The following is a 17,434-nucleotide window of genomic DNA, read 5'->3' as shown; positions in this document are numbered from 1 at the left end:
TTAAAGTGTATCAAATTATACTGATTCACCAATTTGTATTAAGCTTTGCTACTATTTGTGTTGTAAACTATCGCGTATAATGACCGAACACAGAGTATAACGCCATGCGATTCAAGAAAAATTACTATATATTACTAGGTTTGTATATACATACATATAAAATACGTTATATAACTTTGAATATGTATCGCATAACAAATTTGAGAATTATAATCTCATTTCGTAGAAAGTAATTAAATTATTAAATTATTATAGAACGAGTTATAAAATTAATGACTAAGTTTCATATGTAAAAGAATTAAATATAAAGGAATTTATACTATAGGAAACATACGTGAATTAAATAATAATTACCGCTATTGCTATAATGAATACTTTCAGTGTGTATCCTTTAAAATAAGTAATTTTACAACATCGCATGTAATTTGTAAAACATTGCACGTAATTACAAAAATAACCTTAATTTTGTACAGAAATTTATCAATACCTTTCCCATCAAAAAGGGAAGCAGAAATTGCTTATCAAGTACTAATAGTTGATAAAGAGCCCTCAAGAGGTAGTATTACAAAGAAATTGACACTAGATAATAATTTATTACAAATGTAAGTTTTCCGATATGTATTATAATAACATGAGCTTAAATATATCCATATTTCATTGTACTAATCTATAACACTTTTTGTAGATTAATTTGTGGAACTGAAGCACGAAAAGTTAGAGTGGCATTAACATCATTTTTTGATAGTTTAATTTTAGTAACAGAAACTATGCAACTTCTTGGTCCACCTGTACCAACTTACAATTATTATTAAGTAAATATTCATTGTTAAAATTATTTCCATAGCGTAACATATATAAAATGGAACATACCCCAGCTCCATATGGACCAAGATCTGTTTATGGATATGCTTTATACATAGGTTCAAATATGCTATTCCTTTTATTCCTAGTATGGGCCTTGATACCAGATCAAATTTTACATAATTTAGGATTAACATATTGGCCTTCTAAATACTGGGCTGTAGCAATACCAATTTGGGCTTTAACTGCTCTTGCTACATTTGCATTTATTATTTACCCAGCTATAAACTTATCTATGACTCCAGATATTAATGATATCACTACTATTACAGATAAACACTCACGTCCTAAAAAAGAAACTGTTCCAGGTGGTATACCCTCTGTGTATGATATTCCAATAACAGAAGTTTGTAGGAAGTTGTATTTAACAAAAAGAAGTAATAATAAATGACATTAAAAATTTATATATTTTGTTAAAGGTGTTAAATAAGATGTTATAATAATCTGTGAAATAAATTTGAAATAATATAATGTAAAAAATTTTAATATTTTACAATATATTCTGAGAATTAATATTTTGAGAAATTTACTTTAATAATTTTGCAACTATAATGTTAAATTTTTATTTAGTATTACTTTAGTAGTACTTTAGTAATACTTTAGTATTACTTACAGGAAATTGGTCCATTACATTAAACTGATTATGTATTTCATTCATTACGTAATGTGATATCAGTAATCTTATATGGACTGAGTGAGGCAAAAAATTATATAGTTGTTAGCTGTACTTTCCACATGCACATACCGAAAAAATGAAAAAATTTGTGTTGAAAGATAAAGTGCACGATCCATGGATTGATGACGAATGTGATAATATCGCAGATCATTTTCTGTCTATAGATACTAAACGCGAAATGATTGATTTAAGAAAAAAGCTACAAGATATAATCAATGCAGATGCTATATTTTGTAGTTTCGAGATGATGCCTGTAAGAAGTAAGGATCTTTTCCAAAGGTTTGTATGTTATGTATTTAATAATTCTTAATGTATCTATGTTTCCATAAATAAAAATTTTTGTTACTAGCTTTTTTACAGAAATGAATAAGTACCATCCACTTTTTTATGGATTAACATGGCATAAAAATGATATGAAAGATTATTTGTCTTTAGATATATTTAATATACTCCCAAATAACACACTCCTTCATCTTATAGCTAGAGATTTAACTTCCACTGATGTAAAAATTATATTAAAGGAAGCATTAGAACATGGCATACGTAATATTTTTGTGTTAAGGGGCGGTAATTAAGAATTATTATAAAATGTTTCATGTTTAAAAAACTCTTTTATGAGACGAAAGTTTTCATATTAATTGGATTTTGTAAAAAAAATTTTAGATTCAACAAAGTCAAATAGTGAATTTTCACATGCAATTGATTTAGTACGTTTTATAAGGAATCAATTTGGTAATGTATTTTGTATATGCGTTGCTGGTTATCCAGAAATGCATCCAGAATCATCGTCTAAAGAAATGGATTTGATTTATTTGAAAGAAAAAGTAATTAATTTCTTTCACTTTATTATTTATTTATATATATAAAACGAATATGTTAACATTAATTTTATTTAAAGGTTGATGCTGGTGCAAATTTTATTATAACACAAATTGTCTTTGAAGCAAGTATTTTTATTAAATTTGTGAATGATTGTAAAAACATTGGAATTAATATTCCAATTATCCCAGGTATCTTTCCAGTTTTGAATTATACATGTCTTCAAAAAATGGTTAGAATTTGTAATATCAAAATACCTAAAATTATTTTAAATACTTTGGAATGTATAAAAGATAATGATGAAGAAGTACACAATTATGCAGTAGAAATAGCTACAAATATTATAAAACAAATTATTGCAAGTAAAACTGCTTGTGGATTCCATTTCTTCACATTAAATAAGTAATTGTTCACTCCAATAGAAAATATATAACGTAAGATGTACTTATTTATATTTATTTATATATTTATGAATTGTAGACCATCATTATCATTGGAGATATGTGATAAACTTAATATCTTTCACTAATTTTGCTTGAAAATGGAAGAAGTTTGAACAACTAAATAATTCTATTACTAAGATAAATAATAGTAAATATGGGAGTATGCATATGATCTAAACAAATATATCGGTTTAAATGTATTCATATTACGCGCCAAATTTCTCATTAATTACCAATTCTCGAAACTCTCTATACTGGAACAACAGTGAAATATTAACATATTAAATTTATTACACGAATGACATAGGATCTCTATTAAAATTTATTGTACATTTTAATCTCTGTGAATGTACTCTTCTACATTTCGTTTTTTTAATTTCCTTAAAGTACTTATCAAGAATAGTTATAAAGTTAATTTTGATATTTTTCATGAACATAACATGGCAGATTTATATGTAGACATTAAATGATCCTTTGGGAACACTAACTGCTTTACGCATGCGCGATAAAAGTATTTGTGACGAACGAAGAGAGCAGTTAGTTGAGTTGGGCGCCAGAGCTCCGCGTGGTCAGTTGGATAGTTGGTGTGACAGTAACAAGAAAGAGGAAGGATCCATAAGCCAGGATATAAAGAACAATGGCACTCTTCCATTTCAGTCCAAAACGTTGTTTGGAAGTTCAGGTGCGTGGTAAATGAATTTACCAAAAATTGATTGGTCTTAGTACACAGTATGATATTTGAATGATTCCTAAACCACTTCACGTTGTTCCGGTGCGAAATTCGAAAGACAAGCAGGTGTTTAACGTGCATTATTATTTTTTGTAATAATAGTTGATAATTTTTAATAGATAGTCATATAAAAATAAATTGTTTTTTTATTATTTATCTCTCGAAATGCCAGAATCTTGCACCGTTTAGAGCTAAGACGCTATTCGGTTCGGCTATGTGGTTCTGGGTACCAAGTATGTAGTAGGCGTTCTATCGACCAATAGTCTAGTAACTAAACACGATCAAAACTGTCGGTATACAAATTTACAAATTTATAGCAAATCATCTATATTAATGATATCTAGACAAAATATTGGGTCATGTTTGTTGATTCGATAAATAAAATGTGCTATAAAATAAACTGTGAAAGGTTTGTCTCGAAGCTGTTCGACGTATTGAGCGTGTGCTCAGAACACCTTTACAAAACTCCAACAATGCACATTATTTTGGGGCAATATCTCTAACATGGATGCAGCTTATTATTAATCGAATCGTTGCATTTAGTAGCGATATGAAATATTATAGAAATCATAAAATGAATATATATTAATCAATTGTTTAAAACTGTACATTGAATTACATATCGAGTGATATAAGGTTTACCTGACCGACAGAACTTGGCATTAATTTAGACAAGCTTGATAGCCTGATATGTTACGTAATAAATTTTTAAACGATGCATAATTATTGATTACTATTTATCGTATGTTAGAGACCGGACATATTAATTGAGCCGTGATTATGATGATTTTTAATTAATACTCATAATGATAGAATTAACTAAATATTTTAACTATTGTTTTAATGAATTGAAATGTAAATGTGTATAGCAGCAGTGGACACTCACAATTCGCATGAATGGAGTTTTGATACAAGTTGACATATCCTCTTTGTCCCAATCGATGGAAACACGGAATCCTCCGTGATCGCGTATATGATAGGAAAAGACAATGGCAAGATACATTATATATTTGCTTTGTTCGTTGTTGTAAACATTAGAAGGTTAATCTAGTGAAAATTTGAAAGCTGTCAGTCTACTTTTGTTGTAGCGATTTATCGCAATAATACAGATACCGTAGCCAAACCTAAATCTGTTAACTAAATTAATTTCATATTGAATGATATATGACCACAAATACATGTTTATAGACAAAAACATGACATAACGTGTATCTAAAATATGAAAGAATCTCTTACGTCGATACACATGTCCATTGAGAAGTGCACGACATTATAATTTCGTAAGGTATCACAATTTTAGAACGAATTCGAGGTCAAAATCTGTTTTGTCCTTGTAATCTGCATTGTCCGGTCCTTCATGATGTCCCTGACAAATATTTGCTTACCGATGGAATTTCGATATATTACTATCTAAAATTGATTTTCCTCGTTTCCTCATACATAGTAAGTGACATATCCGATTTTAATTTCTATTAATTCTTCTTCCTCAGTTTTATGAAGGGAATTAGATACACTGAAACTGATTTTTAGGAAAATATATTAATATTTGATTAAATTATAAGTTTGATTATTGAAGTCATAGAAAGGCTGAATGAATAGTTTCATACAAAGTGTATGTATATCTACTGTAACTTTTGGCACATTTAGAAACTCTTCGCTCAACTTGTAGATGGCTCGCCGATTACCTAATATTATAGATATATAAACGTGACCTTCGGATCATGTAACATGCTACTACTTCAAAACCATTTCTTCCTTTTCTTTCTTCTACTATATAATATAAAACCGTTTATTATTATCACTTATCATTAAGTAACATAACCTGACAATATCCTAATAGAGCAAAAACTTTAGTTTATATATGGAAGAATCTATTGGCAATATGGTCGCAATGAAAACTTCGGCTACAGGAAAAAGTTGGATTTCATTGTGTTTTATTCGTTTTACTTGTCGTATCTTCTTATAATCTGTATCAAATTCATACAATTCAATTAAAAATAATTACAGATTCTTTATTGCCTTCACGGAAAGGTATCACAAAGTATATTAAGAAGTAAGAGTTGAAGCTAAACGTACAGTTGTCGACAAGACGATTGAATTTCAGGGTTAATAAAAATTGGATCATACGTGACACCCTCTTCTCGGTCATTTTAGCGCCATTTGATGATTATATGGCGCGAAATCAATTAGATAATTGTAGCTCACGGGTGTGTTCTATCTGGCAATGCCCTTCAAATGCTTTTTAGTTATGCAATCAATGATAATGAGTAGTATGAACTCTTCTACGTACAATAATGAGCAAAATTGAACACACACTATTTAAAACAATAATTTTTTTTAAATTCCATCAACCGACTTGATTTTTTTGAGAAGTTAAAAGGATTACTTTACTAGATGCGTAAAAATATTTTGAAGAAATTACAATCGTTGTTTGGCCGGAATCACGAAGAAAAAGTAAAGGTTGCTTTTTTAAAATTTTTTTTAGATTTAAACAACACATTGTGAAGATTTGTGATCATAGTCAGTTATATACAGGGTGTTCCATTTTTTTTCAGTCAAACATTGTCAGTATATTCAAGAGGCGAAGAGAAGGAAAAAATTGTCATATAAATATATGTTATTGGGAGTATCGTTAAAGAGTTAACAAAAAAGAAAGATATGCGAAATGAGCGGCAATGAACGTGCGTTACTACGATGCAAAGTATAAATAGATCGGGAATACTTATATCTAGCAATAGTCCAGAGATATCATAATACCTCTACAACTTCAACTACAATTCTATTTCAAAATGTTCACAAATATAAAACAACTGTCGATACAAGATTAGTAGCAACAAAAAATTGGATTTTTTATTCTTTGAAGTTTTCGTTTATTGCTTCGTTGAAGTTAAAAGTCGTAGAAGTATTATATCTTCTGACTACTGCTAGATGTAAGTATTCCTGACCTATTCATATTTTGTACCGTAATAACACTCATTCCGTATATACTTTTTTTTATTATAACTCTTTTCTAGTTGGAATGACGTATACTTATATCACACTTTTTTCTTATCTTGACTTGTAAAATATACTAACAATGTTTGACCGAAAAAAGCTGGGACACCCTCCATATGCTGAGAATTTTATCATTGCAAGATGATATAAGAATCTGCAGATTTTAGGACAGAAATAGTGAAAGCTGCGATTTTCACCATTTTTAATCGTTTGTAAGTCATAGCAACGTTAATCGATTCCGATTAAATTTTCTTAACAGGCTCAGATAATAGAGTTGTGAAAGATGATCCTTACTATTTCCTTCGGAATTTCGTTTTTTTTCTTTTTTCAAATTTCCTTTCAAATTGCTCAAAATCATATTTTTATATGTCATCTAATAAAGTAATCCTTCTGTTATAAAAAAAAATCGTCATTTGATCGAATTTTAATAAATTAATTTTGTTTCAAAGTGCGGTATTTAGTTTTGCTTATTACTGTGAATGTTGCGAACTTATTCGTCATATACCTATCATAAACTTGTTCATGCAGATTGTGATAAGATAAAAAACGAATCATTCCCAACGAAAAATTTCGCTTTCATGCTTATGGAATTGAACGAACAAGAAATTAATAAAATATATCGTATTCGGCGGATAATTTTAATTGCTTATAGGATTGTTTTATATCTTTTGAAAAATGGATCAAAATTTCACTTGATGTTAAAAGAAATTCGAAAAATAATTCACTTGGAAAAGTCACAAAAGAGAGAAAAAGAAGTTAAAAGGAAATCTATATAATATTCATACAATTAACATCGATGGTTTACTTTTGAAGTAATAGTTTTTGAAGTAATAGTAGAAGTTTTTTAATAATTTACCCAGCAGATGGCATGGTTCGATGTGCAATATTAAAATTTTCTCGTTTTCAAATTCTTTTCTTTTTCCTTTAAATAAATATAAATTTATTTAGATATCAGTAATTATGTATGTATATAAATATATATATAAGTATACAGCCTGAAATAAGTTAGCTTTGTCTTTAAGTTTAGTTTAGTCATTTAGTTTGTTTTCATTGAACTTTTTAGAAAATTAATCTTGCAATTGCCACTACTACTTGTGCAGTGATTCATTTTGATTATCGTCGATTCTGATAAGCGGTAGTTCAGATATTGTTGTAATACATATTTCTGTTTTTCTGACTCGCACAAAGATTTTACAACAATTTATTTATTTCATCCAATTTCGAAGGCTCCTTCGTAACCGTATTGCTCGAAAACAGTTTCAAGTGTGTCGCAAAATTTAGAATTCCTTAGCGAACACGCAGAAACTTGCTCATAATGAGGATCGGTGCAGTAAAGAAAGGAGAACTGGTTTTCGCCAAGAACACGGTGATGTCAGCCTACTTTCAATCGAGAGAGGAAATAAGGTCGGAGATCTTCATTTCGCTGAAATGTGCATTCGCATATTTTCTTCGTACTTCAATTTCCGTATTATGAAAAAGATCGACCATGAAACGAGTAGAAATGAAAATTCATTTTATATGACGTCACTGTGGTCACGGAAAACTCGGACTCTCGAGTAGATTAAAATAACCACGACTCGCACCAACGAAATTTATATTTCATATCGATAAATAAGACACGTGATTCGATCGTTTTGCTTGATTGAATTAATAAATATCGACGAAATAATTAATTTATTCGAGTTTATCAATAAAAGACTAAATTGTAATCGCGATAACGTATTAATGAGTAATGCGATTGACCTAATGCACGCGAATAATCCGGTACATATAACATTCGCGCCTGTACCCAAAGTTCAACGATAAAATCGTAGAATGGCTAGACTACAGGAATGTATCGTTGTTCGTTGGTTGCGACACCGTGTGAATACCATAGATTGTCCGTTCATTACCAAGACATTAGGGCCTCGTATTTCTTAAAATTCAAACTTCTTTAGCTATCTTTTTGTTATTTTTATAACTGAATCGTAATAAATAGATATGTATAATAGCCGATTAATCGCAAGTTAATGAATTTATACAACTATTATCTTCCTTCTAGTAGCTGACTATTTAAACAAAATGTCCCGAGTTGTATAATAGCGAGATGGCGAGATTGAGGCACGTAATCGTACTTGCGTATTAAGGAATGGACTTTTAGAAAGAAGTCATCGTAATGCCACATGCGTCAGCACGCATAAATCATTGAAAACTAGAGAGAATTTAAATGATTACTGGTGCAAGTAATGTCATTGTCGGTCACGTGGTGTGAAGCGAATCGCGCGCGATGCGTGACGTCAAATCTGTGAATACATATATTGTGAACACGTGGGATGATAATCTCTGTTCATCGTGACAGAACTAATTCACAGATCCAAAATTTAATTGATCACTCGATCTCGTTGTTCTTTTCACTCTTTCAGACGTACGTTAAAATTATATGTCGGCGAATCGCGGGCGAAAATCGATCGCAAACATATAACACTAAGAATATTTATATAATTCGAACACATTACCACATGTTGTTTTATAAATGTTACCTAGTTAAGTATCGTTGTAATCTGTTGACTGATAATCTGTTGTAGTAGATTTATATTACCAGGTTATTTAATTACAGCTGGCTCCCAGGATCTAATCTTTGTTGCACATTTAACTGGATGTCTAAACAGATAAATCAACCTCATGTTTAGTCGAGATTAGAACACTATTAAAAAACAACGTATTACAGTTTACCTTTATCGTTATCTGTATCTATGCAGGCAGTATCTTCATATAAGAAAAAAAAACGTTAGCGTTAGAGCATCTCATGAATTAATTTAAATTATATCTGTATTTATCATTAATAAACTTGATTTATCATGAGAAGAATATAATGCTTTCAACTATCTTGTTCAAGTCCAATATCTTTTAGCACTTACGATAGAGCAAATCGGATGAGTGGTAAATGAGTTTCAATGCATTATTAAAGTCCTCTCCTTGCCAATACCAGTAGCGAATAAAAATAAATCATTTCAAAAACGATTCTAATTGCATCGTATTGAAATTTCCATATTATCGCTCGATAATTTCAATTTTATTAACATTTAAGCATCGATCATAGGAAAGCTTCACGTGATACCAGTTTGCCACATATATCTTGTTAGTCGTATAAAATTAAGAATTCGATTACATGTAATTTTGGAAGATTTTGCTTAATTAAGAATTACGATAAATCGTTATATTTACTATTGTTGTATTTACATACTTATTCGTCATAAAACTTACATACATATGTATAACTGATAATTCAAGGTTAACGAATATGTTTACTATTGTTCTCTACATAACTTCAATTTTTTGTTTCCTATAGTATCAAGGATAAAACGAAGTGACTTGCACGCGATGGAAGAAAAATCACGATATGTTACGATCATATAGCACATAATGTATGTACACACGTAACAGGCCATCTGTACTATTATGATAATACAAGATAATACATGATTTACATACACAAGTTCAGAAATATTTATCTTTCGTACCGATACTAATCAAAACTTTCCAGGTTTTTACATGCAATTTATCCGATCTGGCCAAACATTCAAGCATGTGATATATTTTGTTGGAAAGCTTAAATGTTAATATGGTTGTTAGACTAACAGATATTCTACTGATTCAACAAAAGGAACGGAGTAGGCTATATTTATTTTTTGTCATTCAGATGAAGCAGAGAATATAAAAATAAAGTAGCATTGACAAAAGCAAGATTAGAATCCAGATGTATAAATATTGAGTATTACTTAAGTATTAACTATGTAAGAATTCGTACACCAACTCGTGTAAACTACCTAACGCTACGTAATACCATTTATTCATTACGAGATATCTCGAGTCATATTTCACACAAGCAAGGAATCACGTATTGAACTTTGTTCGTAGGCAGCTAATTATCGCTTATCATAAAAAGTTGGAACTTTGTAAAAGTCGACACTATATTACTATAAGTTGATATTTCTCTTTTTTTCTTTACTTTCCTCTTGTTTTATCACGTCAGTTACATCGCTTTATTTTTACTCGCGTGTAAAAAAAGAAAAGTATATGAAAAATGAAATGTATTTCGAGCTATTCTCGGATCGATTTATAAATTCTAAGAATTATATTGAAAATACGGTGAAAGTTTTGCGGTGAAAGTTTCTGATTTGGATTCTGAACTCACGTTAGTCTTCTCTTGACTTACAGCAATGACAATTTTAATTATAGCCATTTAACGCAATTCCTAAAGAGAAAAGGTACAATTAACTAACTAGAATTCATCGTGTAATCGTTACTGACAGACTACAAATATTTCCAAGATAGTAAAGTGACAATTATATTTTACATCGTATTCCGATATATTTCGATCGAAATAATGTTTCTTTACATGATTTCTTTTGCTTTTACTAATAATCAATTAATGCAAATAGATAAATAGTATTAGCATTTCTAGTGAAATTTTAATATTTCGACTCGATCGACTGATCATCATCAACTTGATTCACAACGATACGCATAACGGAAATAAAAGTCTCAGCCTCAATCTATTCAATTAGTATTTCGTTACATCATTGTGGTTACCACCTGATATCCATCTTATGTTACGTACCAAGTATATTGTTACTTGCAGCTGAAGCAATAAATTGGAATGTGAACGGGACAACGCATAACGCACAGATTGAATTGTAAACTCGCTTTATCCTTATGTTGTAGTCCGATAAGTAACATTATCTAGGTATTTGATTTTGTTCGACGGAGCTAAGTCATCGAAAGTAATTAAGAAAATTATATATTCAAACACTCTTATGGCCATGTACATAGAGTAATCAATATTTTTTATATTAAAATCCGTCGAGTATTTATTTTTAATTTTTAACGTTACTTTCACTCATAGCAACCAACACTATCTACAAACCGTATAATTAATTCACTCAACTATCATGGAAGCGATTATTCAAAAATCTAAACTTTCTAATCAGATAATTCTTCAAATTAGTCAAAGATCAATTCGTGTATAAAATCATGACATTTCGTACGATACCTTGAACTTCATACGTCCCGGTGAAACATGTGTAATCATTTCTTTAACATTGAATATCATTGTGTTGCAAAGGACACATTCTTTGCATCTAATTTTCTTATCACGTGTGCATTATGTAGTGTAGGTTAAATTATAGAACACGTGAAACTACTTATTTTTAGTCATAAACTACTTGGAACCCTGGCCTGTATCCAGATGTAACATTCTGTATACATGTACGTATTTAATAACGTTCTAGGTGAACCCTTGCACTCATAAATACAATACGCTAGCCAAAAAAAGAACAACGTAATCCTAAAATATAGCACCAGCACAAACCATTTGCTATAGAACGAATTCTTTTTCATAAGAATAGATAGATTAAAGAATAGATTTAGAATTATTATGTAACAGGATCAACTTTCGTGTTATAGTTAAACGATACTTTCGAGATACTATTTTCGTTTAATGATAAATCATTACTCGTATATAATTGCGAGATTTGTATACCTCGACGCGTATGTAGATAATCGCGTGCAATGATCTTATAAGATGAATGACAAATTTAATAGAAAGGCCAAGGTCACTGGCGACTCATATTCAACATTCATTGTATGTACGTCGAAGATGGTCTCGTCCGGTGTATGGTGCGATCATACAATATTACTACGCTCGTAGATGACGCCAGTGAAAAGAAAACACCTATCACTGTGATGGACTGAATTTTTGATTTAACAATTTTTCAATAATCTACATTTAGGTATTTCATAACGGGATCATTGTATAACTAGAGGCTCTAATTCGATAAAGTCGGTCCAATAATTACTCGCACAATTTCTAAAGAGTTCTTTTTAAAAAATTCAATATTATAAACATAGAGCATAAAAAATATGAGAAACCATTTTCATATATTCTGTTTTTGATATTGAAATCGATCGAAGTTAAACAACGAATATCGAAATCCATTAATTCGTACCGGATGTTCCGCTTTACTTTTCCATCGTGATTTCACCTCGACCTAATTCCTCATCGTAGAATGCGGTCACGAATCGATGTTCGCTGGCCGAGCTTTTAGCCTGTATTTACCGTTATCTAGAGATTTCTACTCTAGTCTGTAGACAATGACTTGCTATGGAAATACTTGACGATAAAATAGTATAAAAGATCTAATAATTTAAAAATACGTATAAGAAACAGAGAGACAAATCGTATGATATAATCATCAACGTAACCGACTTACGTGTGTTTCAGAAATAACTTTCTGCCTAACTGTTATGTCGGAACGTGAATAGTTCAGTTCAGTTTTACTATGACGCTTGTTATAATAGTATTAACTGTATTGCTGAAGAGAGAAATGCTTATAAAAAGTAATTAAACCTAAGATTATGAAACCTGATATGCAATTATGCTACGCAATGTCAACTGTAATAATTCTCTTAACTTGGCGTTCTCCGGTACTTTTTTCCAAGGTCTACGCATTGATAATGAACTTTAACAGGGGACCCCATGACCTCGAGCGAGGCTTGAACGATATACTGAAATTTTCATGAATGATATTGAATTTATATTTTGCAAAAAATTGTCTTTGTCAATAGCAGACATTAGCTTTAATATTTTATCACTTTTTTATTATTATAGACGTCAATTTAAAATGATCACGATATTCGCGCAGTTTAGTTCTTCACGTGTGTTCTTGATCGAGCAAATATATCATTACACGCAATTCTTTCTTTTTACGTAATCCGGCAATTGTCGCCGATTATTCGTTACAACTGGTAACGTCGATACATAAAGTTCTGTCCTTAACGAAAATTTAATTACATCCATCAGGTTGAACGAGGAAAATTGTTTTACGAAACCAATAAAATATTTACCTGTCTTTGGACTGTTATTACCACAAAGGCAGAGAATATCTTATCTGTTCTTATCATATAACAATTAATATTTATTAAGATAATAAGAATTAAAGCGAGATTAAAAAAATTCAGAATATAATCCAGAATTAATTTCTTCTTTTCCTTTTTGCAGAAGATAACTTCGACCATATTCTTAAGATCATTGAGCGATGCCTCCACCGATCTGAAAAAGGTTCTGGCTGATAAAATTCCAAAGGAGCAGGAGCGTGTCAAGGCTTTCCGTAAACAACATGGGTCCACCAAAGTTGGAGAGGTCACCGTAGACATGGTATGCGTTTGTTCGTGCAATTTCGAGTATATCATACGTTTTATAAACGTTTTACATACTAAATATCTGACGATGAATAAATTATCATGCATCGTAGCAATATTATCGCAAGAGCCGAACGTCACGCGATGAACGTTGCGTATTAAGATATTAAGCCACGTGGAAGACAACGAATCTCACTATGAAAGACACACTACGAGTTATTTTTTGTAACATTGATAAGTGTCTCGCGAGTGGGTGATAAAGACCATGGAATCAGCGCGTATGCCGCGTGCTTATCATGTGATCGCGATATACGTATATAGGCAGGCTTTTAGGTTGTCGGAAAAATTCTGGCTGCCTAATAATCGGAGAAAAAAACTTGCAATTTCTATATCAATATTTGATGAACTTTATTCCCTGTATATCACGTTCTTAGAGATTTTTTGGTGGCGATCGAATTCTTTGCGTTTAATGAGATCTAACCAAGCAAGAAATTATGCTACAATATGAGACATCTTCCCTTTTTTGCCTCTTTTGCCTTCATTTTATTTTCTATGATACGTTGTACGTTCCACTCTCTATTCTTATTTATAAAATTAAATCATGATCGATGTTAAAGTAACATTTAGGCCAGTCCAAAGTGCGGCTCCTGTGGTCGTTACATCAGAGATCAATGTCAATGAACACATCTCCTCTTTTTTCTCCTATCTTTTTTCGCCTGATGTTGATATCGAGTGATAACTTTTCGTTACTTTTTAGATGTATGGTGGTATGCGTGGAATTAAAGGACTTGTATGGGAACCGTCGGTTCTGGATCCTGAAGAAGGTATTAGATTCCGAGGAAAGTCGATTCCAGAATGTCAGAAGCTTCTACCAAAAGCTAAGGGTGGTGCGGAACCGCTTCCAGAAGGTTTATTCTGGCTTCTGATTACTGGCGACGTTCCCACGGATGCCCAAGTGAAAGCAATCTCTCAAGAATGGGCCTCACGAAGCGCGTTACCTGATCACGTAGTCAAAGCTTTGAACAACTTCCCCAAGTCGCTTCACCCCATGACTCAATTCTCCGCCGCTATTACTCTTTTAAATAGCGAGAGTGAATACGTGAAAGCGTATACGGGAGGTGTACACAAGTCCAAATATTGGGAAACCGTTTACGAAGACTCGATGAATTTGATTGCTAAATTACCTGTAGTGGCTGCCACGATCTACAGAAATATTTACAAGGGTGGTAAAGGCTTGGGATCCGTTGATGCGGGAAAAGATTGGTCTTGGAATTTCGCAAACATGCTCGGTTACGACAACCCACAATTCATCGAACTTATGCGCTTATACCTAACTATCCACTCTGATCACGAAGGTGGAAATGTGTCTGCACATACAACTCACTTAGTGGGTTCGGCATTGTCTGATCCGTATTTGTCATTCGCTGCTGGAATGAACGGCTTGGCTGGTCCTCTTCATGGTCTTGCAAATCAAGAAGTGCTGGTATGGCTAGAAAAGTTGCGTAGTAACGTTGGAGACAGTCCCAGTGACGATAAGCTGAAGGAATTTATTTGGAACACGTTGAAGAGCGGTCAAGTCGTTCCTGGATACGGTCATGCCGTACTGAGAAAGACTGATCCTAGATATACATGCCAGAGAGAATTTGCATTGAAACACTTGCCGGATGACAAACTATTCAAGGTAAAGTTTCAGAATGAATAATTTCTTTAGGATTTGTATTAAGTTTTTAGCTTGTTGTCTATTAATGATTATATTCTTATATTTTCAGCTTGTTTCTCAAGTATACAAGGTAGTTCCACCCATTCTTTTGGAAACTGGCAAGGTAAAGAACCCATGGCCAAATGTAGATGCTCATTCGGGAGTTCTACTGCAATACTATGGAATGAAAGAGATGAATTATTACACCGTCCTGTTCGGAGTATCGCGTGCTCTTGGTGTTCTGGCATCCCTTGTTTGGGATCGGGCTCTCGGTCTTCCCATAGAAAGGCCCAAATCTCTAAGCACTGATCTTCTCATGAAATCCGTCAAAGCCTAAACAACTTTATTTATGAAAAATCGGTGTCACCTTTTAAGTTCGTGACACACCATCATCCTGATTTCAAAAGTAAAGAACTGACTGCTTTCTATCATAGTGAAAATGTTATTAATGCACAGAAAGATGTAATTTTCTTGAGCTCATTTCGAATTCATTTTAAATGACTTCAAAGAAGTCGTTTTAATTGTTGAATCTTATTAAAAAGATATAAAATTAGGTATTAAGACAAGTAATTGTCTCACGTAACGATATGTGCTTCGAATGTAAACACATGAAAAACAGGTTTCGCAGTATATTGTATCGCAAAAATTTTTGCCTATATCTTTTAATGACATTTTCATTCACCTTTTTCTGTTGACAATGCAGATTTCGTGTAAATGAGGTAGGGTTTTTGCGATATAAAACAAACTACGAAAAAATTCATCCGTTAAATTTAGCTTAACTGCCAAGCCCTTTAAAAAAATGTAATATGCCCATTAGCAGTAAACACAATTCATTGTAAATATATTTGCCACTTTATTTAACTTATAGAGCGGCGATTTTAGAAATAAAAGTGACGTAATTCATTATACAGTTAGTAAATCATTAAAACGTTCACTACAAAGCTAGATGTGCGTAGTGAAGGTTTTTCAAATATTGTAAATTGAACAGACACTGCCAAAAAAATATCAGAAATTTTAGAATATACATTGAATCACAATAATTATCTTTACGGCTATTATTACGTGATCATTAAACACAGTTTTACCAGCAGAAGTCTGCAAAATATAATGGCTCTTAGTAAACTATGTAAAATAGGAAATAAATAGAGCTAATAAAACATGTAAAAAATTGTTGCAGTGTTTGCGCACCAGTTGTTGATTTTAGATTCTTTAAAAACATTATAAACTTGGCTCAATCACACTGATCTACTTCGGTGAACTTAAATTTTAAAAAATGATGACCAGTGGTAAATCCACTGTTACAAGAATGAGTGAGTGTGTGCGATACTTTATTTATAAAGAACGTGAAAATAAACAAATCTTTCAACATTATGTCTGGCTTTTTTTTGGCACTTTAAGATAAGCAATTGAAATGTAAAAATATAAGATAAGTAAATATTTTCAATTTATTTTTTGCGACTTGTATTTTTACTTCATTTTGAATTATGTATTTTTAATTGTTATTCGTATATCAAAAGAACAAATAGAATATAGTAGATTATATAGTTTACAATATATAGTTTAAAAGAATTTTAAAACAAAAATATAAAAAGCTTAGTGTTCTTACTCTTATTACAACAATTCTATTATGCGCGACACTCTCTAACGCCACAGTTAAACAGTGAATTTTCTGAATATGAGGTAGCGATTCGTTATTGTGAACCACGTAAAGAAATATTCCAAAACCAATACTCAATGAGTAACAAATGACCTTACATTTCACCGAATTGTGATAGCAAAATCGTCGGCATTTTTGCAAGATCATCGTGCAGGATTTAGTACAATTAGGTGATAACAGCGCGCGGTATTACTGTGGGCTTTTGCAAACCGCTTAACGATTTAATATGATTTTAGACACTGATAATGTATCGAATGAGAGTTATCCTTCAAATTCATCGTACTCGCCAAAATAAGATGCTTCAAGGTCCGCGCCTTAATCTGTTACGAGCTTTTCCATCTGCGCTTGAACTCTATCAAATTAATCACGCAAGTCT

At 31.6% G+C, this 17,434-nt stretch overlaps 5 protein-coding genes across 6 annotated transcripts in view; all 5 read left to right on the top strand.

The window, feature by feature from the left end:
* Positions 1–1,612, top strand: LOC139995965 (EKC/KEOPS complex subunit Lage3-like). Of its 2 annotated transcripts, none has more exons than XM_072019949.1 (4): positions 1–138; positions 256–384; positions 474–602; positions 686–812. In XM_072019949.1, exons 2-4 carry the CDS (start codon positions 368–370, stop codon positions 810–812), a joined length of 273 nt encoding a protein of 90 aa, XP_071876050.1. In that variant the 5' UTR covers positions 1–138; positions 256–367. The 2 variants fall into 2 exon arrangements, with proteins under 2 accessions (XP_071876050.1, XP_071876051.1); XM_072019950.1 differs by lacking the exon at positions 1–138 and adding an exon at positions 1,477–1,612 and having other exon boundaries at positions 153–384.
* LOC139995955 (probable citrate synthase, mitochondrial) overlaps positions 1–17,434 on the top strand; it is a 64,912-nt gene that overhangs the window by 43,258 nt on the left and 4,220 nt on the right. The window contains exon 2 of the mRNA XM_072019933.1: positions 15,969–17,430. The gene's annotated coding sequence lies outside the window, so the exon portion shown is untranslated. The remainder of the gene's footprint in view (positions 1–15,968; positions 17,431–17,434) is intronic.
* Pig-p (phosphatidylinositol glycan anchor biosynthesis class P) lies at positions 860–1,265 on the top strand. The gene has a single exon (XM_072019946.1). The coding sequence runs from the start codon at positions 860–862 to the stop codon at positions 1,250–1,252; it is 393 nt and encodes a 130-aa protein (XP_071876047.1). The 3' UTR covers positions 1,253–1,265.
* On the top strand, positions 1,614–2,999 carry LOC139995959 (methylenetetrahydrofolate reductase (NADPH)). The gene is made up of 5 exons (XM_072019941.1): positions 1,614–1,816; positions 1,887–2,104; positions 2,201–2,361; positions 2,436–2,758; positions 2,837–2,999. Exons 1-5 carry the CDS (start codon positions 1,614–1,616, stop codon positions 2,883–2,885), a joined length of 954 nt encoding a protein of 317 aa, XP_071876042.1. The 3' UTR covers positions 2,886–2,999.
* Kdn (citrate synthase) lies at positions 3,145–16,772 on the top strand. Its single transcript, XM_072019932.1, has 4 exons — positions 3,145–3,481; positions 13,563–13,718; positions 14,460–15,383; positions 15,472–16,772. Exons 1-4 carry the CDS (start codon positions 3,437–3,439, stop codon positions 15,736–15,738), a joined length of 1,392 nt encoding a protein of 463 aa, XP_071876033.1. The 5' UTR covers positions 3,145–3,436; the 3' UTR covers positions 15,739–16,772.

This window comes from Bombus fervidus, chromosome 16 (assembly GCF_041682495.2).
Source record: "Bombus fervidus isolate BK054 chromosome 16, iyBomFerv1, whole genome shotgun sequence".
Classification (NCBI taxonomy): domain Eukaryota; kingdom Metazoa; phylum Arthropoda; class Insecta; order Hymenoptera; family Apidae; genus Bombus; species Bombus fervidus.
This window is presented reverse-complemented; position numbering and strand designations above follow the sequence as displayed.

Bases quoted from the DNA above. Each gene is read 5' to 3' on its own strand.
- LOC139995965 (XM_072019950.1), top strand. The intron at 603-685 runs GTAAGTTTTCCG...CACTTTTTGTAG, and splicing joins GATAATAATTTATTACAAAT to ATTAATTTGTGGAACTGAAG.
- Pig-p (XM_072019946.1), top strand. From the start codon at position 860: ATGGAACATACCCCAGCTCCATATGGACCAAGATCTGTTTATGGATAT.
- LOC139995959 (XM_072019941.1), top strand. From the start codon at position 1,614: ATGAAAAAATTTGTGTTGAAAGATAAAGTGCACGATCCATGGATTGAT. The intron at 1,817-1,886 runs GTTTGTATGTTA...TTTTGTTACTAG, and splicing joins AGTAAGGATCTTTTCCAAAG to CTTTTTTACAGAAATGAATA. The intron at 2,362-2,435 runs GTAATTAATTTC...TTTTATTTAAAG, and splicing joins TGATTTATTTGAAAGAAAAA to GTTGATGCTGGTGCAAATTT.
- Kdn (XM_072019932.1), top strand. From the start codon at position 3,437: ATGGCACTCTTCCATTTCAGTCCAAAACGTTGTTTGGAAGTTCAG. The intron at 13,719-14,459 runs GTATGCGTTTGT...GTTACTTTTTAG, and splicing joins GAGAGGTCACCGTAGACATG to ATGTATGGTGGTATGCGTGG. The intron at 15,384-15,471 runs GTAAAGTTTCAG...TTATATTTTCAG, and splicing joins CGGATGACAAACTATTCAAG to CTTGTTTCTCAAGTATACAA.